The 25,233-nt window shown below is 35.5% G+C and overlaps 1 protein-coding gene across 2 annotated transcripts in view; it reads left to right on the forward strand.

The window, feature by feature from the left end:
* LRP12 (LDL receptor related protein 12) overlaps window positions 1-25,233 on the forward strand; it is a gene marked incomplete at its 5' end in the record, with an annotated part of 72,610 nt that overhangs the window by 24,856 nt on the left and 22,521 nt on the right. The window contains one exon of one of the 2 annotated variants that reach the window (XM_080803087.1): window positions 8,803-8,859. In XM_080803087.1, the coding sequence (XP_080659213.1) occupies window positions 8,803-8,859 (57 nt within the window). Of the gene's footprint in view, window positions 1-8,779; window positions 8,860-25,233 lie in introns of both variants that reach the window. The other variant, XM_080803088.1, reaches the window with a different exon arrangement.

The following is a 25,233-nucleotide window of genomic DNA, read 5'->3' on the forward strand; positions in this document are numbered from 1 at the left end:
AAGTGGGTGAATTGGACTGGTTCAAATAAAAAAAAAAAAAACACTAAAAAAAAAAAAACACCAACACTGTGCTTCAAAGGATTCTATCAAAAAAGGGAAAAGTCAAACTACAGAATGGGAGAAAATATTCGCAAATCATGTATCTGATAAGAAGTTAATATCCACAATATGTAAAGAATTCTTTTTTTTTTTAAGATTTTATTTATTTTTTTGAGAAGAAGACAGTGAGACAGAGGATGAGAGGAGAGAAGGTCTGAGGGAGAAGCAGACTCCCTGTGGAGCTGGGAGCCTGATGTGGGACTCGATCCCGGGACTCCAGGATCATGACTTGAGCCGAAGGCAGTTGCTTAACCAACTGAGCCACCCAGGCGCCCCTATGTAAAGAATTCTTATAATTCAACAAAAACAAAAGACAAATCCAGTCAACTGTGAAATAGACATTTCTCCAAAGAATATACAAAGCCAGCAAACACGAAAAGAACTTCAACATCATTACTCTAAATTAAGGAAATGCAAATCAAAACCACAGTGATACCATGTCATACCCATAAGGATTACCTAAGATAAAAAGGGACTATAACAAGTGTTGGTGAAGTTGTAAAGATATTGGAACTCTTACACACTGCTGATGGGAGTGTACAGCCATTTGGAAAATAATTTGGCATTTCCTCAAAAAGGTAAATGTGGTGTTACTAAAAGACCAGGTAGTTCCACTCTGTATATACTCAAGAACTGAAAACATATGACCACACAAAAACTTGTACACAAATATTTGTAGCTGCATTATTCACAAAAAGTGGAAACAACTCAAATGTTTGTCAGCTGATAAGTAGATAAACAATATGTAGTTTATCCCTACAATGACCATAAAATGGAGTGCGGTATTGATTAATGGAACAATATGAATGAACCATAAAAACATTAAGCTGAGTGAAAGAAGCCAGACTCATAAGATCCCATATTGTATGATTCTGTTTATATTAAATGTCTAGAATAAGCAAACCCATAGAGATAGAGCCAGAAACTAGTTGTTGTTAGGGGCTAGAGGAGGACAGAAAGACGAATAACTGCTAATAGGTATGAGCTGCTTTTGGGGGGTGAGGAGAACAGTCAGTCTTGTGATATTGGTAATGGTTGCATAGCTTTTGAACATACTAAAAACCACTTTTAAAAGGTGAATTTTGTGGTGTATGAAGTATATCAATCTCTTATAAGAAGTATAGGTGTATAATTTCTTCTGCTTTTTCCCCTGAGTTCTGAATCCCTTCAAATTTTCTTATTGACTCTTGTGAACCATAGGAGTCACAGGTAGGAACCTTTGAACTTATATAGTCTTTATGGTTCCTTTCTAGTGTATTTTGTGAGTTCCTACATCAGTGGTTTAAGCTATTTTAGAATAAAGAAAATTTTTTCCATTTGTATGAACAGTGTCACTGAGGTTCTCAGCAGTAGGATTCGTATCTATCTTGCATGTTCTTTAAGGGATTGATTCATTCTCTGAATATTAAGAACTCGGGTTTGTTTGGTGTTTGTACTTTGACTAATAGTTCATTGTTATTATACCCTTATTTGAAGACCTTTCAAACATAAAACTTTATTAACATAATACTACAGGAATTCTAAACATACAGGAACGTTGAACTCATGAATGTCTATTAAGACTGGTTTGAAAATTTAAAAGTATATTTTTCTAAAAAGTAATGCTATAAATGATTATTTTAAGGGATGGGTAGGTTCAGGCCAGTTCATAAAAGACTATTAAATCCATAAAGAATGGCTGCAATTAAAACGATTAAAATAATAATTTCAAAATACAATTAATTAAAGAAAGCAGGAAAATATCTGTCTTCCAGAAGTTTCTTGATCTTTTTTTCCATGAAACATCTCATTATAGGTATTTGTTAGACACTACAGAGTGTCTCTTGAGAAGAATGTACTGAATTTTTCATATACTTTTAAGGTATCTTGGTCTAGTAAACATTTGGGGAAAGTATGTGTATTAGTCTGCTCAGGCTGCCATAATGAAACACCCCAGACGGAGGGGTGGGGGGAAATAACACAAATTTATTTTCTGACAGTTCTGGAGACTTAAAGTCTAAGATCAAGGTGCCATCAGTGTTGGTTTCTGATGAGGTTTCTCTTCCTGGTTTTTGGTATCTCTTTCATTGTGTCCTCACATGACCTCTTTTCTGCACAGATGGAGAGAGAGATTCTTTATATCTCTTAAGGAAATCAGTCTTATTAGATTAAGTTCCCCACTTTATGACTTCTTTTAACCATAATTATCAGCCCACATTGGGGTTGGGGTTAATATATGAATTTTGGGTGACACAATTCAGTTTTAAAACAGTGTGCGAGTCTTTACCTTACTTTAACCAGAAGTAACTATGTTCAGTTTTTTAACTGGGGGAAAAAAAAAAAAGGTGCCTGGCTGGCTCAGTTGGTAAAACATGCAACTCTTGATCTTGGGGTCATGAATTTGTGCCCCACGTTAACAGTAGAGTTTACTTTAAAAAAAAGAAAAAAAAAAAAAGATGAGATTGGGCACTATCAGAGCTTAATACCTAAAGATTTAAAAGCAATTTAGAAAAATATTACTATGACTTCAAAAACATGAAAATCTGAAAAGAAAGATAGTCCAGGGAAGTTATTAAGATCTCAAAAATAATTTCTGGTTATTAAAATTCTAAACAATCCCAAAAAGAATGAATGGTGGAGAAATTAAGGGGTTGCTCAATGACTTCAGACTAAGGAAGAACATATTCCTAAGATAGAAAGGATATTTAGCCAACAATAGATTATAAATATTACTAATGTAGAGAAAACTCAGGATTGAGCAAAAATGCCAAGAAAAATAAAATGGTCTTTGAAACACTTATTTGTAGGATAAAGAACTAGCAGAAGAGCATATAGAGATACTGCTTAGGCCGATACTAATACTGGTAACGTTCACTTCTCCTCTATCAACATAGGAAGCTCTTCAGACCAAAAGGATGAGTAGCCATTTTTGAAAAGCTTCTTGAAGGACACACCTGCAAAGATTGTAGGAGTTCATTCAGGCATTCTAAACAACTTTAAGAGTTCTGATTTGGATACTAAAATATTCCCAAGGAAAGAAAGGTCAGAAGAGTGGAAACAGAAAATGCAGTTTTGATTTTCCAAACCAGGGTGGGAGGATGAGAATTCCGTAAGCCAGCAACTACTCATAGTGCCCTGGAGAAGATTATAAATAGAGAATACAATATAGGAGAATACAGAAGAACATATAGGAGAGGAAATAATTCTTTAAGTTATATGGATTTGGTAAGAACAAGGTTAGAGAAACTATTTCCTTTTCTGATTGATAATCAAACTAGTAGAAATGTTGGAGACAAATGCTTGTTATCTTCTACGAGGGTCAACAAGTTGTCTTATACCCTTTACGCAATTTAGAAAAATTTGGTCTGGATACTAGAACAATGAATTTAGGCTCTCTTGAAATGTAGCAGTGTTCGGAAAATCTCCAGGAGAAAGCTAGTGCAATAATAGGGCTCATATTAATTTGTTTCCCTTCTCTCAGAAATCATAGTCTTATACTGCCTATTGTCCAGTGTCTCAATTTTTTTCCACATTTTTTTTCAACTTTTTAAGTTGTTCATAGCAAAATTACTGATTCATTACCAATTACTCTGTCATGAACAACAGCAGGATTTCTGTGTCAGGGTTTTTAAATATCATATTTTATTGCTACTAAAATGGGTCTCTATCTTCTGACTGACTCTTGTTTGTATTTACAAAGGCTTTTGATTTCTGTATGCTATATTTTATATCCTGCTACTTTACTAAATTTATATTGCTTAAATTATTTTTCTGTTGACTGTTTTCAGTTTTCCAAATAGATATACAGTTATATCATCTACAGATAGATGTGGTTTTACCTCCTTTTTTCCAAATCTTACGTTTATAATTGGTCTATTTGCATTACCTCATAGTAGTAACTACAGTGGATACCCCTGTTTTCCATTCCTATTTTAGTAGAAAAGTCTCTAGGGCTTCCCACCTGAATAAGAAGCTTGCTAATTTTACTTTGTATGTTTGTTTCTATTTCATATATTTTTCATTATTTTCTCAATAGATTATCAACTCTTTGGGACAAGGACTATGCCTATTACTTACATACTGACCTACCAATCGTTTATTTGAGCAGATATGGACTAAGTATCTCCTAATATGTATTATGTTCTGTGCTAGTCACTCATCAGCAAAACAAAACAAACCCAAGTTGTGTCCCATCACCGCATCACACAACCCCCCAACCCTGCTGCCAGCATTAAGATGTGGTGGGAAATAGAGACATTACACAGATAACACAAGTGTGGTAAATTTTCAAAATACTATAGGAGCTTGTAACAGAAAGATCTAACCTAGTACAGGGAGATCAGGAGATACCTCTCTAAATAAATAGTATTAAAGCAAAGTCTAAAGACAAGAAAGACAGCTGACACTTTTGTAAGAGAAATCCAGTGTTTCTGGAAAGAAGAAATAGAGTAGAAAAGTGGATCACAAGAGATGAAGCCTTTGAAGTAGTTAGGAAGAGCCAAGAGTGTGGAGAGTCTGGTAAGCCCTATTAGGGTTTGGGACTTTTCCCTTCAGTATAGTAGCAAAATAGGAATGATGTTTGCTTTTGTGAGTAGCTATGTATCTATGTTTGATAACTGTTCTCATGACACATAGAAAATGAGATTGCAGGATGCTGAGTACATAAGTTACTTGTAAATGATGCTCATTAACTTTTAAACCAATGACTTTCCCACTTATCAACTGTAATCACTGTGGCAGTGGGCTTTAATTCTGAGAGCTAAGCACTATTGCTTTTGTAAACAAGAAATATATTCATTCTGAATTCTTTTTAAAAAGTAAGGAACACAAACTTCTTATTGTCTGTGGATTTGAATTTTCAGTTCATCCAATTACTAGCTTTTTGAAAAAAATTACTAAATTGCCGGAAGTTTTTGTTTTCTTATCTCTAAAATGAACTATTGTTACAAGGATGAGCTGAGGGAGGGGTTGTAAAGCATTTAGGACTTGGGGGACACATATTTATCAAATCTTAGCTGTATTTATTAGCTATTTAAGAACTTCCGTTCTCAAAAAGAATAAACACACAGAACGTTACCAAGTAATAGGGATGCAGACCGTGAACTTAGGCATTCTCTTAATGATGACATCTGATTATTCAGGTGAGTAAACCATGTCTTAGGAGAAGTAGTTTAATTAAGGTTCGTGACTGAATAAATAGTAGAGCTGGGGATGATTCCAGGGAGTCTGGTCCCAGAGCTCAGACTCACTCATGCTAAATAGCCGCTTTTCTAAAACAGTATCTCTTTTGGAAGATTCTTTCTCTCTCATTTGATTGCAGCCAAAAACTGAAAACCATCTTGCATTTTGGAAAGAAAAAATGATTAAATGGGGGAGCTTGATCATCTTTGTAATTTGGTTAGTGAGACTAAAAAATTTTAAGTCATAATACATTATTTCCTGATTTAGGTGACAATAAAACTTTTTCTTACTTGATCACTGTTTCTTTAGGAGTTCTAATTAATTTGCTGATCCACTAATGAGCTACTAATGTTATAAAGAAGTAATGTTTATCAGACTGTGTGTTTTTCCAGTGCATGTTACTCTAAAGGGGACTCCTGAGAGAATATCTAGCATGACTGCATTTGAACCCTGTAGTTTTAATAAGGAGATGATATGTCTACATCCTCATATGTGTGGGGTTTTCTTCAGTTGGGAGCCGAAGGAAGGGCATTTGGGAGAATGTAATTTGATTTGGGAGCAGTTTGTTTATAATATCAAAATAATTGTGTTACATAACTGTCATCTTTGTAAAAATACTTTTAAGAGTAGTAGTATACATAAAGTAACTCACTTCATGTGATACTTAAGAAATGGGATAGTTTGTTTGACATTAGCAGAAATTATCATTGATTTTTTTAACTTCTAAATAGGGTTTGTTTGTTTTTAAGGTAGAATACACGTATGGGAAACTACCAGTATCGTGTTTTATGTTTTTGGGTATTTATCAGTTTTTAAAATACTTAATAATACATTTATGAAATTGTAATATTTGATATTATTTCACACTATATCAGACTTCTGTTTATTTAGAATGGTAGGGGGGAAGAATGGTGGGAAATGAACTATCTTCTCTCCAACTATTTTTTTGGTAATACTAATAAAATTTATGAAGCAGTCCACACCTGTTGTAACAAACTCAGTCAATGCTGAAGTGCAGAAACCAGGTCTTCCTCTCTAATTCCCGTTCCAGAGGTTTTCTTCCACAATTTGTATATACCCTTAGACTCTTTATATATATATATAGAATCTATCTATCTATATATATATATATCTCATGTGCTTATAGAAACATATGCATTTAAGTATGCATACATCATTTTAAAGTTAAAATTAGATCATAGTTCTAATCAGATCATATTTTAATGTTACTCTGAAACATATAACTTAATGTGCAAATCTTTCCAAGTTAATATATATAGAATTAATTCAGTTTATTGAATATTTTACTATAAGGCTATATTAGCTTATTCATTTGCATGCTGATGGAGATTTAGATTAAATTCTATTTTTTTCTATTTTAGAGAATTTTACAAAGCGCTACAAAATAGATAGTCTCCATTTAAGACACAGAGAGGTTAGGAAACTTGACCTAAGTTGCATAGCAAGTAAGTGGTAGAGCTGGTATTAGAATCCTGGCAATCCAGTCCAGGGTTCAGTCTTAAATACTACATTATGTTATTCTTTTCCTTCTGCCTATCTTTGTCTATCTGCTGAATTAAAAAAAAATCAATGTATGAAATATATTTAATATTAAAACTTTCCTGAGGATAATTTAGTATGCTACCTTAAGGATGTTGGGAAAAACCTTAGGGTCACAGACTACACAGCTGTAATTTATGGTTATAATATAGGAGTGGAAGATTTAAGCCAGTGTTACTCAAATGTTAATTGTGCATACAAATCTCTGGGAGTAGGGGAAGCATCTTTTTAAAATGTACATTCTGATTCAGTAATCCGAGACTGCATTTGTAATAAGTTCCTTATGATGCCAGTACTGCTGATCTGCTTGTTGAGTAGCAACACTTTTGGCAGTTTATATCGCCCTTTGGCAAATCTTGTTAGTTGTTTTATTGAATCAGTTTTTATATCATTCTATTTATGCTACCAATTTTTATAAGTTGTATGTGTTGAAGAAATAGGTGGGAGTTTCTAGTTTCAATTCTATGTCTGTATAGCATTTAACATTGCTGGGAAAATTAATCGTGGCTTCTGTAGTATTAATGCACAATACTTCAATAACAACAATCAGATTCATTTATGTACTAAATACAGCTTACACACCTATGTCACCATTTCCACTCTATCGTTTGTGATGGAGGGATACACATTTTCATTTTGAAGGCTATTGCTGTGGTTGAACCAAAAGGCTGTTTAATGGCGATTTCTGTTTTGGTAAAAACATATTTTACACAGTTACAAAAGTGAATACCTTTTCAGTGCTATGTCACTCACTCTGTCAATTGGCATGATTTGATGTCATCATCATGACCTCTCTCATTCATCAGCTCTTTGAGCACCTGCTCTGTTCTAGGAACTGTGCGTGCAAGGGTGAGCCAAATAAACACAGTCTGCCTTCCTAGGGCCTAGTGCACTGGGGGGATGCTGTACAATAATCAAGCAATAGTGGAGGTGTGATGGTTGTAAAAGACAAGTTGTTACCTGCTATGCTTGCTATTGTCTCTACTCTTTCAACCATCAAAGAGAATCCTGCCATAGCTCTCTATGCTTCTCCCACCCAGCTTCCGCCCCTGCCCCACTGCAAGAATTCTTTCTTGTCAGCTGGATTCCTGAGCTGTTGTAGTGCCAAACCTACCTAATAACTGGAGGGAGACTTTACAAGATGAAGGGACACCATTCACATTAATTGGAGTAAATATCCTCGGCACTTTAAATGAGAGTTTGAGGTGACCCTTAGTAACTTATTTCAGTTTCTAAGTGCCCAACTTTGTAGGAAGAGGTATAGGAAATTGGCAGATACGAAAATAGAGTATAATTTTGTCCCTACTGTTAAGACTATTCAAGTTGTTGATGAGAAGAAGTTGAAAGATTTAGAAGACAATGCAAGACTTTATTATTTGTTTTAAGTACCAACAGGTAGAATCCTTAAGCAGTAGCCACATTGTGGACTGATTGAACATGCTATTAGTGGAATGCTGTTTTTAAGAAGTATGTGATTCTTGGGGCCCTGGGTGGCTCAGTTGGTTAAGCATCTGACTATTGATTTCGGCTCAGGGCATGATTTCAGGGCCATGAGACCACCTCAGGCCCTTTTTCTAAGCAAGGAGCCTGCTTGAGATTCCCACTCCCTCTCTCTCCGCCCCACCCCCTTCTCACACATGCACTCCCTTCCTCTAAAAACAAAAAAATATGAGATTCTCTCTTTTCTAATAGTAGTTCCGAGTATTCTTCTGAAACAATTTTTTTCTGACAGTAATTACATCTGTATATTTGATCTTCATATATGTTACACTGCATGGTTGTGATTTCCAAAATGTTTTGTTATCCCTGATACGACTGTAATTTGGGGCTTCGTTGTATTGTTTTGAAGGTTATTGTAAGAGAATATAGTTTCTGAGTATTACAAAGCAGTTCTGTGTAGTTGTTTTTCTTTTAAAGATAGACTCTGAAAAACTTTTATAAATTTTATCTTGGAAATTAGTTTATTATTATGTTTAATTTTAGGAAATGGTGCTCTTGCAGAACATTCTGAAAATGTGCATATTTCAGGAGTGTCAACTGGTAAGTCATTTTTTTGTAATGTTTAAATTTCATGCATGACTTATATGGTAAATATTGAAAGCCACCTGGTATCTTACAAAGTGATATTTGGCTATAAAAATTATTACTGCTTTTTGCAGCATGTAATAAGGAATGAAGTAACTGGAACATGGAGAAATTCTCATAAGATAAAATTGATACTTGCATGCCCGTGGATTGATTATACTCTTCCAAACAGACGGCATAATTATTTTTTCATACAAACATTGAACCAAAAAAAAAAAATTAACTCAAGTTGAATTAGTATTTTCTTTCCTTACAAAGTTATATGAAATGAAATTTATGAAAATTTAATTTTGAATGCTATTTCTAGTATTAGAGCCTTAGAAGTTAAACATTTTGCTTGATTTTTATATTTGAGTACTACTATATATAAAATTATTGTTCTGGAGTGCACAATTTATATGTTATTAAAAAAAACAACCAAACAACATATTCGTATCCATGAAATTCAGAAACTTGTTGAGGTAAATGCATTTTATCCACTCATCTAAACCTTTATAACTTAATAATTATGTAAAAGCCTGTAACTATTATAATTTTCCTTCTTAACATGCCTTTCACAGCTTTGTTTCCATTTGTGCTCTATCAACCCTAATTACTTAAGGGAGCAAAATCTTTTATTTTTGCATATACTGAAATAGAGTTTCTTACCATTATGTTATTATTTCCCTTTAGTCTTGATAAGTTTTATGTAGGTAAAAAAAATTACACTTTGGGTATTTATTAAACTACTGATTGATTTTTTCATGCCATCTTGTACTTTGCTTGTTTTTCCCTCACATGAAGCAAAACAGAGTTTCCTCTTTTGTTTTATGCCTGATTTTATATTCACAAAGTTAATAGACTTAACAAAACTTCTAAGAGATAGTTTGCACAGCCGAACACATTGACAAGTGTGGTTTTCTGAAAATGGAAGCAAGTGCCTTTGTAGCCCACCTAGACCCTTTCACAGTTTGTCTCTCTGTTCTCTTGTCTTCTAGTTGTGTGATTTTACACGTCAAGCAAAAATAAGCTTATTTGAAAGATAACCTTAATTTTCTCCCTTTTCTATTTTGAATAGCTAATGAAAATTAGGACTATCTTTCCAAGTTGTCACTATGAAATAAGAAGATTGTGTGCAAACATTTTAACTTATACAATCAAATGATACTGTCTAATTCAGTGATTTTTAAAAATGTTGGTCTAAGGACCCCTTTTAAGCTTTTAAAATACTGAGGACCATGTTAATCTACTTGGGTTTCCGTAACAAAATACCAGAGGCTGAGTGGCATACATAACGGATATATTTATTTTCTCATAGTTCAAGAGACCAGAAGTTCAAGACCAAGGTGTTAGCAGGGCTGGTTTCTGGTGAGATCTCTCTTCCTAGGTTGCAGATGGACATTGTCTTGCTGTGTCCTTACATGGCCTTCCATCTGTGTGCAGAGAGATTCCTGGTGTCTCTTGCTCCTATAAGGACCCTAAGTCCTATAGGATTCCATCCTACCCTTAGGACCTCATTTAACTTCATTTTCCTCCTGAAAGGCTCTATTTCCCAATACAATTACATTGGGCTTCAACAAATGAGTTTGAAAGAGGGCCCAATTCAGTCCATAACAAGGACTTCAAAGAATTTTTTTATGTAGGTTATAGCTACTGATATTTACTGTATTTGAAATTAAAACTGAGAAATTGTTTTAAAATGCATTATTTGCAAATAATGGTAATGAATCTATTGCATGTTTACATCAATAAAATAATGTTATAAAAATGATTTTTCCAAAACAAAAACATCAATAAGAAGAATGGCATTGTTTTATAATTTTGCAGTCTCAAAGAATGGCTTAAAAGAATATAGCTGGATTCTCACATCTGTTTCTGCATTCAGTCTTTTGTAATATGTTATTCTGTTTGACATATATGAAAACAATTTAGTCTCATCCTGATGTGTAATTGAAAAAAGGAGGAGTATTTTAATAGCCTTTGCAGATAATTGTGAGTGTTCTTCTTTGCTACCATACCAAAATTCAGTAATTTGTACTTCAAAGTTAATTTTGAGTAGAATCTGAAACCATTTTAATGAACTTTCTGTTCTCTGTTACATAAAATCCCAGTTGGCCTTTCTTGCCCTTGGGATGAATTTTTTTTCTTACCATCCATCATTTTTTTAAATGCCTTAATAATTTACAAAATAAGGGTGTTCTGAGTTATGCAGATTTATATGGAGCACGAGAGTTATGGCAATTTGGACAGATAACAGTATTTGGAATTTTGCTTCAACTCATCAAGATTCGATTCTACTTCTTAATTTTTATGTTTGCTTGAAATTAGACTAAAAACTACTAAGCTTTGATGTTTGTTGAATGTCAGAATTACCATTATATAGATTCCTGTTTGAAAAAAATTCAGTTTAAAAATATAGCACTTAGAATATGTAGAATGCGTTTTTCATATATTAATCCTGTTTATTTTATTTTTTTAAAAGATTTTATTTATTCATTCATTCATTCATTCATTCATTTATCAGAGGGAGAGAGAATGAGAGTGTACACAGCAGGCGGAGTGGCAGGCAGAGGCAGAGAGAGAAGCAGGCTCCCCGCTGAGCAAGTAGCCTCATGCAGGACTCGATCCCAGGACCCTGGGATCATGACCCGAGCTGAAGGCAGCGACTTAACTGACTGAGCCACCCAGGTGTCCCTGTTTATTTTCTTTAATGTTGATTTTTCTACTTCTGCATTTCAGACATATATTTAGAAATGTGCATTCATTTGATAGGGTTGCCATAACAAAGCACCATAAACCAGGTGACTTAATAAAGGTTTGTTTTCTCACAAGTCTGGAGGCCAAAATCTGAGATCAGTGTGTTGATAGAGCTGATTTCTTCTGAGATCTCTCTTTGGCTTGCAGGTGGCAGTCTTCTCCCTGTATCTTCACAGGTCTTTGTTATGTGTCTCTGTGTGCTAATCTCTTATTATAAGGACACCAGTCCTATTGGATCAGTCAGTACGGTCCACCCATATGACCTCATTTTAATTTAATTACCTCTTTTATGACTCTGACCCCAAATCCAGTCACATCCTGAGGTATAAAAGGTTAGGACTTTAACATAGGAGTTTGGGGAGTGAACAATTCAGCACATAACAAAATGTATATTTTAATTAAATGTTTATGCATCAATAAAATGCTTAATTTCAGAGGTCAGTGAAACCTTATTACGGCTTATTGTTTATCCTGAAAGTTATTCTTATAAAATCTTTCTTCTGTGGAAGGAGAATAATATGAAATCCAATTATTATGAGTAATATGGAAGGGGAAGAATAATATGAAACCCATTAAAAAATAAGTTGATACAGTCTCAAAAGGTGCTTTCAGATACACAGACTCGTTGTGGTTTTGCTGTCGTATGCAGCTGTAGAACATGTAATGCTTGGCACGGTCTAAGCCATCTGATTTCTGTGCATCCCCACGTGAAATGAGAGTGCCTTGGGGGCTGGTTTAAATGAACTAGCCCTTGGAAGAATCTCTAAATGTAGGACTTGCTTTCTGTTGAGACCAGCAAGCAGCAGAAGTGGCTTCTACTCCTCACCTGTTCTCTTTACCTCTGCTACTCTGTCTGACAGTGCTCAATGCTCTTGTCCCGTCATTCTGTGCATTTTGGAAATTGTACTGACAATTTTAGAAATAATTCTAACTTGTCTACAGTTAGTGTTTCCAAGTAGTTTATTTTCCAGATCAGGCCACTTTCAAAGTGAAAGGCTACACTACTTGTAATTATTCTGGCACTACAGACAGAACCAGAACTGCCCTGGACAGTGCAGGATATAGAGACACCCTGTCTGTGATGAATTAAATTCACTTAGCGTGTGTTGAGCACCTGATGTGGACCTTATGCCAAGAAGGGTGGGAGAGAGCGAGTAAAATATTCTTGTCTCAAGGAACTTACTTAATGGAGAAAATCGACATGTGCAAACTGTACCTCTAATGTTGTCTTCAAGTGGTAAATCCTATGATGAATAATAAGCATATTAAGTAAGGTGATGAATTTATAAAAGCCTATTTACAAAAGGACAGCATTCATTTTTCTTATTTTATCATAAATAACACCAAGTACTGAGTTTTATTTATTTATATGAATTTTGAGAATTCATGTGAACTATGAGAATTATTTCTGATTGATAATATATTTTTGGTTCTTATGCTTGGGATAATTTATTTCTCTCTCTAATCTGTTCATTTTTTTCTTCCTCCTCCTCAAATCTCTACCGAGAGAGTTAAGTGTTAATCCTTTTGCTGGTTCTTACACCACAGAGTTTGGCATAAGAAAACGTAAAGTAGGGGCGCCTGGGTGGCTCAGTGGGTTAAAACCTCTGCCTTCGGCTCAGGTCATGATCCCAGGGTCCTGGGATCAAGCCCCACATCGGGCTCTCTGCTCACTGGAGAGCCTGCTTTCTCCTCTCTCTGCCTGCCTCTCTGCCTACTTGTGATCTTTGTCTGTCAAATAAATAAATAAAATCTTAAAAAAAAAAAAAAAGTAAAGTATCAAAGAGTATATATTGGATGATTTTTAATGGGGGAAAATTATTAGATACAATTTTATTTCCTATATGTTTTTTATTTAGAACTTCCCATTGTCCAGAATTTTATCTATATGATATATGATAAAGGAGAAAAGACAGATGGTATTTTTGTTAATCTAATAGTATGTGAAAATTGTGAAATTACATCCTAGAAACTGCCAAGTAATTTAATTGTATATGTTGCGAGAGTAGGAAGGCAATTTTAACATTCTTTTTTAAAAATGTCTAGATCAAATGTCGCATGTTCTTTAAATGTCTAAACTTCTCAAACACCTAAGTTACAGCTCATCTGCTGCATAGAATGAGACATTTTTTAGGTTAGATTGATTTATAACAAGACCTTTGCATAAATTAAATCTATTTGACTTTTTAAATTTATCTACTTCAAGCTGAATTTTACTCTATCATCTGTGATATTTATTTAAATCAATAATTCTAGAAATAATTTGATTATGCCCTCCCTGTTAATTAATTCCAAATCTGGATTTTTATTCGTTTCACAGATTTTATTTACTATACAAGGTTCATTAAACATTTAGAAAACATGGAAAAAGAGCAAAAAAATTAAGAAAGTTGCCCATTAACCCTGTGTTAGTATAATTCATAATATTTTAATTTGTCCTTTTTCTATGTATACCTTAAAAATAATTGCATATCCATTAAAATTATAACTAATTTTGTCTTCTGCACTTTCTATTTAACATTTTATAGACTACATTTTTTTTCATAACCACTATTTTAATGCCTGTATAAAGTTTCCATTCAGTATCTATGTTGTAGTGTTCTTAAACTTATCAATGGATTGTTCCCAATGGGTTTTCCCTAGTCTCAGTCTTAAAAGGGACATATTAATTTATATCTTGTCTTTTATTTCTAAGACTTTTCTCACAAAGATTTCTAGAAGTGGAAATTACTCTATCAAAGGTCATAAATAATTTAGAAACCTTTTCCTAGATAGCTTTGAAAAAGGATTGTATCAGTTTACATAGCTATCTGCAATGAGTGAGAACACTTCCTTGGGTATTATCATGTTTTTCTATAATTTAACTTTTCTTTTACTATGTTTCTATTGAAGTCCCAACCTTTCATTTTCCCCAGATTGTTCAGAAATGTAATTGTTTACTTCTCTTTTTGATTCATGGCCTAGAGTTGTGACATTGCAAAGAATAAGAGAATGAGATTGGCTTTCTTACATATACGTTAGGCAAAACTACCTTGAAATTTAAAGGTTTTTCTGGTTGCTAATAGGAACAGGTCTTGGAGCTTGCTGCTTTCTCAAATAGAAAGCTTTTACGTGTGAGGATTAACATGTTATTCCCAATTCATCTGTGACACAGCTTCAGAATGTTCCTACCTTAAAACATCTGTACCAAGGTTAGCTTATCTTGAGACTACTCTATATTTAACATGGACTTCTTTGTCAGGCAAAGCCATATTTCTGGGAGCGGAGAAAGAGAATATCAAGTTAGGAAAGTTTCTTTCTTAATCCTTGTTTATATTAACTGAATTAGCAGAGTATATAAAATAGACTTCAAGTAGTTTTTAAGTATTGTTCGCCCTTTTGTTTTGTCAGAATTTTTATTCTACGAGAGTCATCATCAGGGCAGCTAGGTGGCTCAGTCAGTTAAGCTTCTGACTCTTGGTTTCAGCTCAGGTTGTGATCTCAGGGTCATGATCTCATGGGTGCTGGGATCATGCCCCAGGTGGGACTCCCTGCTCAGCTGGGAGTCTGCTTGAGATTCTCATCCTCTGCCCCTCCCTCCACTCACCCATGCACTCGCTCTGTTGCTCTCTAAAATAAATAATTAAAGAAAGTCATCAGAGCACCTGGATGGCTCAGTTAGTTAAGAATCTACCTTCAGCTCAGGCCATGATCCCAGGGTCTTGGGATCGAGCCCTACGTTGGGCTCCCTTCTCAGTGGAGAGCCTGCTTTTCCTCCCCCTCTGCTGCTCCTCCTGGTTGTGTGCGCGCGCTCTCTCTCTCTCTCTCTGTCTCTCTCTGTCAAATAAATAAATAAATCTTTTTTGAAAAGTCGTCATCTTTGTGTTTGTGTATTTGCATTTTACAGTTTGTATTTTAGTACTTAGAGACTTAGCACACTGCTGATCCTATAAGCCTTTAAAATAAATAATTATTAGTTGTGGCCTTTTTAAATTAGGATATATTATTTTCTAAATTGCAATTATTTTGCTTACAAATTAATTAGTAATATTTTGCATTAGTGTGGAGCACTATAGTAAAGTGGCTTTTGTTTTTAGCCAATATTTTAGGCTTAAATACTATAATGTGGTATTTTGAAGTATCCCTGGAAGATCATCCAGTTTGATAACACTTTTATTATCCTAGAATTTTCAGATCTTCTGAAAAGAAATAAAGCCTAAACTATAATTATTTGATAGCAGTTTACAATTATTTTTTAAATATAGAGAAGTTGCATGAATAAAACAGCAGGTATAAGTGGTCCTTTATACCTTTCCTATGTGATTTTAATATTATTTTCAATTACTCAGTCAAATACTGGACCTCCTACTAAACTTACTAAAAAGAATTTCACCAGTTCTTTTGACCAGTATTATGTGGTGTGTCTTTTACACGTGTTTTAAATGAGGAAGGGGAAGAAAGTTTATTATATTTTAGATGATACTGAACCCATTAGGGTGTTTAGGATTTCAGAATATGAAAAAATAGAACATAATGTGAAGCCAAGAAACTGTCCTTCAAATGAATAAAGTGAGTAGAGAATACAAGATGAAGTACATTTTTAAAAAATAATACACATAGCTTAGGACACTATTAGTTTTTAAAGGCATTGCCTGTATTGAGAGTGTTTGTTTATGAGACGCTTAAGCTTCTGGAGTAAAGCACTTCCTGAAACTTTTAGAAAAGAAAGTAATGGTAGCATCATAATATAATGTATTATACTTTTATAAGTAACATTACATAGGATATAATTATTACTTACAGTGTTTTATTATACAATAATATATTTTATATGAAGCATAGTTCTATGTTATATAATCATAGTATTTCATGTATTATCAAGTCTGTTGAACTGCATATTTATAGCAAGATCATTATATGGTATAATTTTATATTATTATAAGAAGCAGCAAATAAATTCAGTGTCAGAACAGTAAGTATGAGCACCCGGACCATGGGCAGAACAGGTGGTAATGTGACAGCAGCGTGTGAGGCTTAGATGGTGGAGGTGAAATTCACCCACTCAAGTGCGTAGGCCAGATCCAGTGAAGGTATAACACGTTGCATTCAGACATTTGACATTTTCTTTTCTACTCTGTAACTCTGAGGATAATTCTTTCTACTTTGAGAATAATTCTTCCAAGTGTGATAGCATGTTAATTATTTGTAATTTTGCTAAGGCCTGACTTTGGATTGGATGTACTACGCAGCTGTTGTACAAAAGCCAGTCACTTGGCGGAGGAGCAGAGTGGACTTTGGATTTCAGTGGCCTAATAGCTCTGTGTCTGTTAGAGCTGATTTGTCTTAAACTACAGTACTGGAAATACAGTATCCAGAACAGAGTAGATGGAAGTTGTTGTTCTTCTTCTTTTTAAGATTTTACTTACTTGAGAAAGAGCACAAGTGGAGGGAGGTGCAAAGGGAGAGGGAGAAACAGGGAACCTGATAGGGGGCTTGATCCAGACCCCAGGATCATGACCTGAGCCGGAGGCAGACGCTTAACTGACTGAGCCACCCAGGCACCCTTGGAGTTCTTCTTTACTCCTCTTTTAAGCACACTCTGGACAGTATGTTTATTTCTGAGTATCACTCTTGACAAGACACTAGACTAGAATACTCCTGGAAAAAGATGCAACGTATACTAAAAGAACTACGTCAAAGGTGATAAAAATGGCTTAGAAAATCATGAGCATCAAGACCAATTTATGTTTGCTCAGGTGCTGATTTTTGCTTTGCTTCTTCTATTTTTCCACAAGAATCACAGCAAACTTAAATTAACATTTTTCCCCATTCAGGAAATAGAAGTAGTAGCTTGCTTAGCATTTTAGTCTTCCATAGTACTTAAAATTGGGAAATAGAGGTGCCATTATCAATAGTTTTCTATGCCCTTACAGGAGAATAATTGTCATTTCAGGCCCTTAGGAAAAGGTTTAAAAGGTTGAATCTTCCACCATTTACCTTATCTTATGCTTTGCTGGCAAAATTCAGAATTACTCTTACTACTTAGAAATTTTAGGATAAAGCTGTTTGGATAGTTCTATTAAGGGTACTCTCCTTATCTTAGTCATATTGTGCTATGACCCTTTTGGAACTGGAAAAACTGTGGGTTTTTCTTTTTTTTCTGTTTTTCCTTCTTTTTCTATATTTTTCTATATTTTGTGCCTCTTTTAACTTTTTAAAAAATATATTCTGTTTTACTGTCATGTAACCCTTGATCACTGTTTGTTCTGAACTTTAGTGGCCCTCAAAAAACTAAGGGGTTACCTGCCTTGATTAGAGTCAAAGACCACATGAAATATTTTGGCCCTCAAAAAACATTATTTAAAATAATAGGAATAAATATACTACTGCATTCATTCTTAAGTATCTGTGCTAATGCAAAGGAATATTCATTTAATTATAAGCAGCTAGATGTAGGATTTCCTGCTTAAAGTAGAAATGTGTGATTTCTAGTAACAGGTTTGAAAATACTGAGAGTCCTGAGTGTTGAGTGATAGATTTAATATAAATTTTCCTGCTTGTACTGATCTTACCTTTAAAAAAAAAAAAAGATTTTATTTATTTGTTTATTTGAGAAAGAGAGCAAAAATGGGAAAGAGAGAGCATGAGAGGGAAGAAGTCAGAGGGAGAAGCAGGCTCCTTGCTGATCAGGGTACCCAATGTGGGACTCGGAGTTCGGGATCTTGACCTGAGCCAAAGGCAGTTGCTTAACCAACTGAGCCACCTTGGCGTTCCTGATCTTACCTTTTAAATAACAATTAAAAACCTTCCCATCTTAGACTAGTAAATATTGCTATTAGAATGTCAGTAATTGTTTCCATAAAAGGGGAAGTTCAGTTTTCAGACTTTCTGAAAATGTTGGAATGAAATGTGGAGTAAATCTAAGGGATCACCACCCATGTCCAGTCTCCGTCTCCTTCCAGTGCTGTCCACCCTCAGTGTGCTGACGGTTCTGGCATTTACACTGTGTGAGATCTCAGCTCGGATACCAGGTGTGCAAGGAGTCTGGGCAACAAAAGGTTAATGAAATCAGGACACAGGGACGGGGGACAAACCCAGTCAAGTTGCAAGAAGAGAACTTTCAAACTGAAGTTGTTTCTTCCTAATGGTGGACTTCTTGTTTCCTGTGGAAGTTACTGGGGCTTAGCTGTGTCGTAGAGGACAGCCTGACAGAGGACCAGTCTTGCTCTTCATTCATCTTTGGATTCTGATGCTCACTTGAGACTTGCCCAGTGTTCTCAGTGACCCATAGACTTCATACTCCACACGCTTGCTTTCTAGATTCTGTCTTAACATTAAGAATACTGCCATCTTCTGGGGCGCCTGGGTGGCTCAGTGGATTAAAGCCTCTGCCCCCAGCTCAGGTCATGATCCCAGGGTCCTGGGATCGAGCCCCACATCAGGTTCTCTGCTCAGCAGGGAACCTGCTTCCTCCTCTCTCTCTGCTTGCCTCTCTGCCTACTTGTGATCTCTCTCTGTCAAATAAATAAATAAAATCTTAAAAAAAAAAAAAAAAGAATACTACCATCTTCTGTTAGTCCTCCAGCCTTCCCTGCTTTTCCCCTTCTCTGTTCCTCTTTCCTTTGAAATACCTCCTTCAGCCTTCACTGCCTCCCCTTGTTGCTGCTGTTCTACCCCGTGCCCCAGATATCCTGCCTATAATTAACTCCTGTCTGTACATTTTTCTTATTAAAGGTCAGTCCTAAAATACTCTTCCAAAGAAACCAAGAAGCAGATTAGTCCCGCCTTCAGTCACTACATAGACTTGTAACAAATAGGAATCTTGACAAGTTTTTAAATCTTTTCTCTTTATGTTAATACAGGACCAAGAGAACGTTTTTACAAAATAAACTACTTTTATCTTCACTGAAATTCTGTTGAGTCAGCACCTGCTATCTTCCTGATAATTATTCCAAGTGTCATAGGGAATTCGCTAGGGCAGTAGTGTGTGTCTTAGTGGCTAGGACTGCAGCCCCTGAAGCCTGTTGCCTGGGTTCAAATCCCAGTTGTGACACTTCACTAGCTTTTTTGTGATCTTAGGAAAATTGATTTCTCTGTGCCTCCATTTTTTTTTCTTGTGTGTTAAATAGGAATAAGAAGAGAATTAAATAGTACTAAGAATTAAATAATATTAAGAATTAAATACTGAGAATTAAAAGGAAGTACCTGAGGGGTGCCAGGGTGGCTCAGTCAGGTAAGCATCCGACTCTTGATTTCACCTCAGATCATGACCTCAGGGTCATGAAGTTGAGCCCCACATTGGGCTCTGTGCTCAGCGAAGAGTCTCCTTGAGATACTCTCTCTCCCTCTGCCCTCTCCCCTACCCCTCTAAATAAGTAAACCTTTAAAAAAGGGGAAAAAAAAAAAAAAGGAAGTACCTGACACAACAGCATTATCATTATTAGTAATGAGATCCACAAGCCTGACCACACACTCTTCCCTTTGATTATGTGCACGGTCCTTCAGCTCATGAACCATAAACCTCTGACTTGAAACAAGAATCTCATCTTCAGGCTTGTGCACCATACTTAACCTTTAAGTTTCAAAGTGCTGCCCTTGTCCTACACTAACTGGACCAGTAGGTGTCTGGTTTTCATGCTAATCATCCGTCTGCATATCCTAATTTTCCATGTCTCAGTGCCTGACATTTCTCATTCAGGCACAGTCTTTTCCATATATCATGTGATTTCCTCGTCAGCCTTCAGAATCTTCCTTCTCAAATCCTAAGTCCCATTCGGTAGTCACCCTTTGCTGCTTCTTTATCTAAGAGATGGCACTTTTTTTAAGTACCTCTATTTCCATTGGAATTAATTTCTTCTTGCTAGTGTTTTCAACATTTGGAATTGCTTTTGTATTATCAGCCATAATGGAGTTAATATTTATAAAACACCATACTCTGAAAAACGAGACAGTCAAATGATGGTGACCACCACTGACTATGAAGCTGTCCTTTGCTTATAAACAGACGGAGCATGCTTTTGCTCTTGTTAGATAGTGGAACTTTCGTGAAGGAAAAGTTTACAGGTTAGAGGAGCTAAGAAGCTTCTTAGCTGACCTCTGTGCCTCACCAGTTTCTTTCTTTGCATCACTTCACTTCTTTTCATAGTAGCCTGCGTTGGCTTGACTGGTATCTACAGAATTGGGTCATTAAATTTTTCTGATTTGGAATATGCTCTTTCTTTACTCTGGCTCTGCCTACTTCCGTTTGTGAAAAAATGCTGTGTTAATAGTCAAGTAAGCCCTCCCTGTTCTATACTTACATAATGCAGGTTTTTTGTATGTGTGTCTCTTTGTGTCTGTTTAATAATACCATATGCCCTTATGATGCATTGTTTATAAGGACTTTAAAGTATACTGTGTCATTCAGGACCATATTGTTTTGTATGTTCTCGTAATTACAATATAGTTTCTTGGATTAAATGAATAAGCCTATCTCATTCCAAAACTGCCATTTCCATGAGAGCATGAATTCCCTACATGCTTTTTTCATGTGTCTTTCATATGTATTTTATGTACTTCAGTGGTCAGTAAAGCATAGTTGATTTTTCTTTGCATTTCAGTTTTGTGGCTTATTAAAACCAAAGGCAAAAGGTTCCATGTCACTTTCAGTCTACGCTACTTATAGTCATAAAGTGTCAACTCTTGTCAGTTTTGAAAAGAAACCCAGTTCTTCATCTGTAGAACAGGAAATTCTGATTTTGTTTCCTTTTACAGGTAGTTCAATTCTAATCATAAATTTCCTTGCCTGCCTCTTTTTTTCCTCGGGCCTTAAAACCGTGAAATCTCAAATTGAAGGGCAGTTTCTTTAACATTATTTTGAAGTCATTCTCTCCTCTCCTCTGCCATGTGTCCTGTGAAATAGCAGTTGTTTGAACACTTCGTATTTTTTAAATGATTTCTTTAAATTTGATAGTTATAGTCATTAATCTAGCTTAAAACCATAGCTCTTTGCTTTTCTTTGAGATTAAAAAATAGTATCAGGTTAAACCTGAAGAAGTCTTGAGTATTTCTCAGTTTTGCCATTTTCTGAACTATGCAATGAGATCTTTGTATTCTAAACCTGAAAACTAATATCAAAATCTTATTGAGAACACCATCAGAGAATCTCTACCTATTCATTCCTCAGTTAATTCTTCCTTTCTTAATTGATAAAAACAGGCTAAGTTAAAAGCTGTTTTTATTTAGTTTAGCTTTTGAGTATAGCTTAACCACTAGCATTATAATAATTTCAATTTTTCATTCCAGTTGTCCTCTTAGAACCACTATGAATTAAATAGGCTTTTTAGAGCTAATCAGATAACCTAATCACTACATAATTTTATGGAGAAGATGCTGTCCAAATGGAAAGTTGCTGTCTTTTGAATTGGAACCTCCTTAACTTGGGAGTTTCTGTTTCTAGAGTTACAAGAAATTTATCAAAGGTAGATATAATGGATTATCATCCTCCAAAATACTTGAATGCTTGTTTATATCTAAAGAATAAATTAGGTAGATATGTTTTTGTAGATATTTCTATTCCAAGAACCGAAAGTTGATACTGGTTGTTAAGAAGTCTATTAAGGAAGCAGAATGAACAAAGACTAAAATATAATCATTTCTGGAAAATTTGACAATCTGCAAAATTAAACACTAAACTAACAGGGCTTATGAGAAAAGTAGTGTTGGTGCACATCACTTACAACTCTGTAGCTTTGTAAGGATAGCCCTGACAAAATAGCAATCAAAATGCTAACAGTCAGTTATCCCTGACACTTATACCTAGAATCAGTCCAGACTTTGCATCCATATCCTCTGGGCTTCACACTTACTCCTTGAAGACATTTGCTTCTAATGGGGAACAATTTAATCAAAAATAAAAATATAATTCAGGACACCTGACTGACCCAGTTGGTAGAGCATACCACTCTCGATCTCAGGATTGTAAATTCAAGCCCCACATTGGGTGTAGAGATTACTTAAAAAGGAAAAAAAAAATTAATATTTTATTTTTTAAGACTTATTTATGTATTTTAGAGAGTTTGTGTTTTGGTGAGCTGGGGCGAGTGGTGGGGAGATAAAGGGACAGAATCTTAAACGAACTCCCCGCTGAGCATGGAGCCCAGTGCATGGGCTCACAACCCTGAGATCATGACCCAAGCTGATACCAAGAGTCAGACACTTAACCAAATGAGCCACCCAGGCACCCCTACAAAGAAAATCTTTAAAAAAAAAAAAAAGATGTAGGGCTTCTGGGTGGCTCAGTGGGTTAAGCCTCTGCCTTCGGCTCAGGTCATGATCTCAGGGTCCTGGGATTGAGCCCCGCATTGAGCTCTCTGCTCAGCGGGGAGCCTGCTTCCCCACCTCTCTCTGCCTGCGTCTCTGCCTACTTGTGATCTCTCCCTCTCTCCATCAAATAAATTAAATAAATAAATAAATAAATAAATAAATAAAATATGTGTGTGTATATGTACATATTTATATAGGGACTTATATATATGATTATGTATAAGCATTAGAAAAGGAATGGGTAGAGTAAATGTAGGTAAAAGAATGTCAGGTTTGGTTTATCCCAAATTGGGAGTGTAATCAAAGTCTGGAAGGATGACGTTCAAACTAGTAGAATTATAGAAACAGTTTCGTTGCAAAACAAAAAAAGATTCACTTTCTAAAGCACTGTTTTGTGGGTATATATCCCAACCTTATCCTTACCCTACCTTCTGCCCATGTCGTCAGATAACCAGTTAATTGGTGGCATAATTTCTCATTCTTTCCAGAGCATGATGGTGCCCAGTATGTATTAAATGAATAGTCACTGCCTCTTTCCACTTAGTCTGAACACATCTCACTACAGCATTCCAGGCATTACTACCAACCAGTCTGACTTGGGATCATGTGCTGTTATTTATTGACAGTTTATTGTAATCCAAGCGGTGTGCTAAGTCCTTTACCATAATAGTTGTATTTAACCTTTGTAACACTAGGTGGTATGTATAGTGTTTTAATCCCTATTTACAAGTGAGGGGATGGAGGCTTAAGTATTATCAAAGTGAATATCTCACCACATATCTTTCATATAAAATATAAAATGAATAACATTAAATATAACAAACTAAGAAAAATTGAAATTACAGTTGATGGTATGTACTTGAGCTAAAGGGTTACGATGAGTTAGGAATGGGGAATCATTAGAAGACACTGAAATAATGAAAAAATAGAGGACTCAGAAAAAGTCAATTGGAAGACTGGGGTAGATGTTAGGAGATAAAGCAGGACTAAGAGGTGATGAAGGCAGTGTCCGTGTTTAATTTGGAAATTTCTCATTTTAGTTGCTCTTAAGGCCTGAGTTATTTACTATGCCTGGAAGTCCTTAAAATTGCCTGTAATATTTTTTTTTAAGATTTTATTTATTTATTTGACAGAGATCACAAGTAGACAGAGAGGCAGGCAGAGAGAGCGGAAGGGAAGCAGGCTCCCCGCCGAGCAGAGAGCCCGACACGGGGCTTGATCCCAGGACCCCGGGATCACTACCCGAGCCGAAGGCAGAGGCTTTAACCCACTGAGCCACCCAGGTGCCCCAAAATTGCCTGTAATATTAAAGTAAATTTCCCTTTTATTTGAATTAAGTAAAGTGACTATTCCTTTAACCAACTGATGCCTAAGACAATAAGGATTCAGAATATACGATAAAAAGAAAGATTTGGGAAATACACTGTTCTGATCATGTTGAATTTGAGGTTGGAATGTCCAGTGGGCATTTAATTATGTAAAATCTCTGGGTTAGAGATCTTAAACCCATGAACTGTAGAGCATAGTTGAAATTGTAGGAGGGAATGAGACCTCCCATAGAGAGCGAGGAGAGCAGAAGGCCTAGGAATGAACTGCAAACACCAGCCTGCCAGAAGCTGGCCAAAGATGATGATCTAGAGCTAGAGAACTAACACAGAACAGTAAGAGGTAGGAGGTAAGCCAGAAGAAGTGATGTCAGCAAAATCAAGGTAACTAGAGTATCAAGAAAAAACAAACCCCCCTTAGATACTCCAGAGGGATCAAGTAGGATGGGGATTGAGCATCCCTTCGATTCAGCAGTAAGGTCATTGATGGTTTTGCCTGCTAGCAAGGTTTTTATGGAGTTAAGAATTGAAAGTCTGGTTTCAGTAGGCCAGAGAGAAAATGAAAAGTGAGAAAACAAGGGAAAATTTATGAGTATATCCTGATGAGCCATCAGAAATGTAGTAGAAATACATCTTTATGATGGGAGATGGGAATGGGCATGATTTAGGGCCAAAATAGACCTTAGAGGTATTCAAGTAGGAACTTCTTATTTTAACACACAAGGAAGCCAAGACCCAAAGAGGTTTCATAGCTTACACTATGACAAAGCCAGTAAATGACAGGTTGAACAGATAGCATCTAGATGTTATGATTCCAAATATACCTATGTATATAGATAGATTGATAGATCGATAGATCGATAGATACCTATCTATAGATAGGTATCTATCTATAGATCTATCTATAGATACCTATCTATAGATCTATCGATCTATATATCTATATATATATGATAGATCTTAACCCAAATTTTTAACCCAAGGG

This window comes from Martes martes (genome assembly GCF_963455335.1).
Source record: "Martes martes genome assembly, chromosome: 4".
Classification (NCBI taxonomy): domain Eukaryota; kingdom Metazoa; phylum Chordata; class Mammalia; order Carnivora; family Mustelidae; genus Martes; species Martes martes.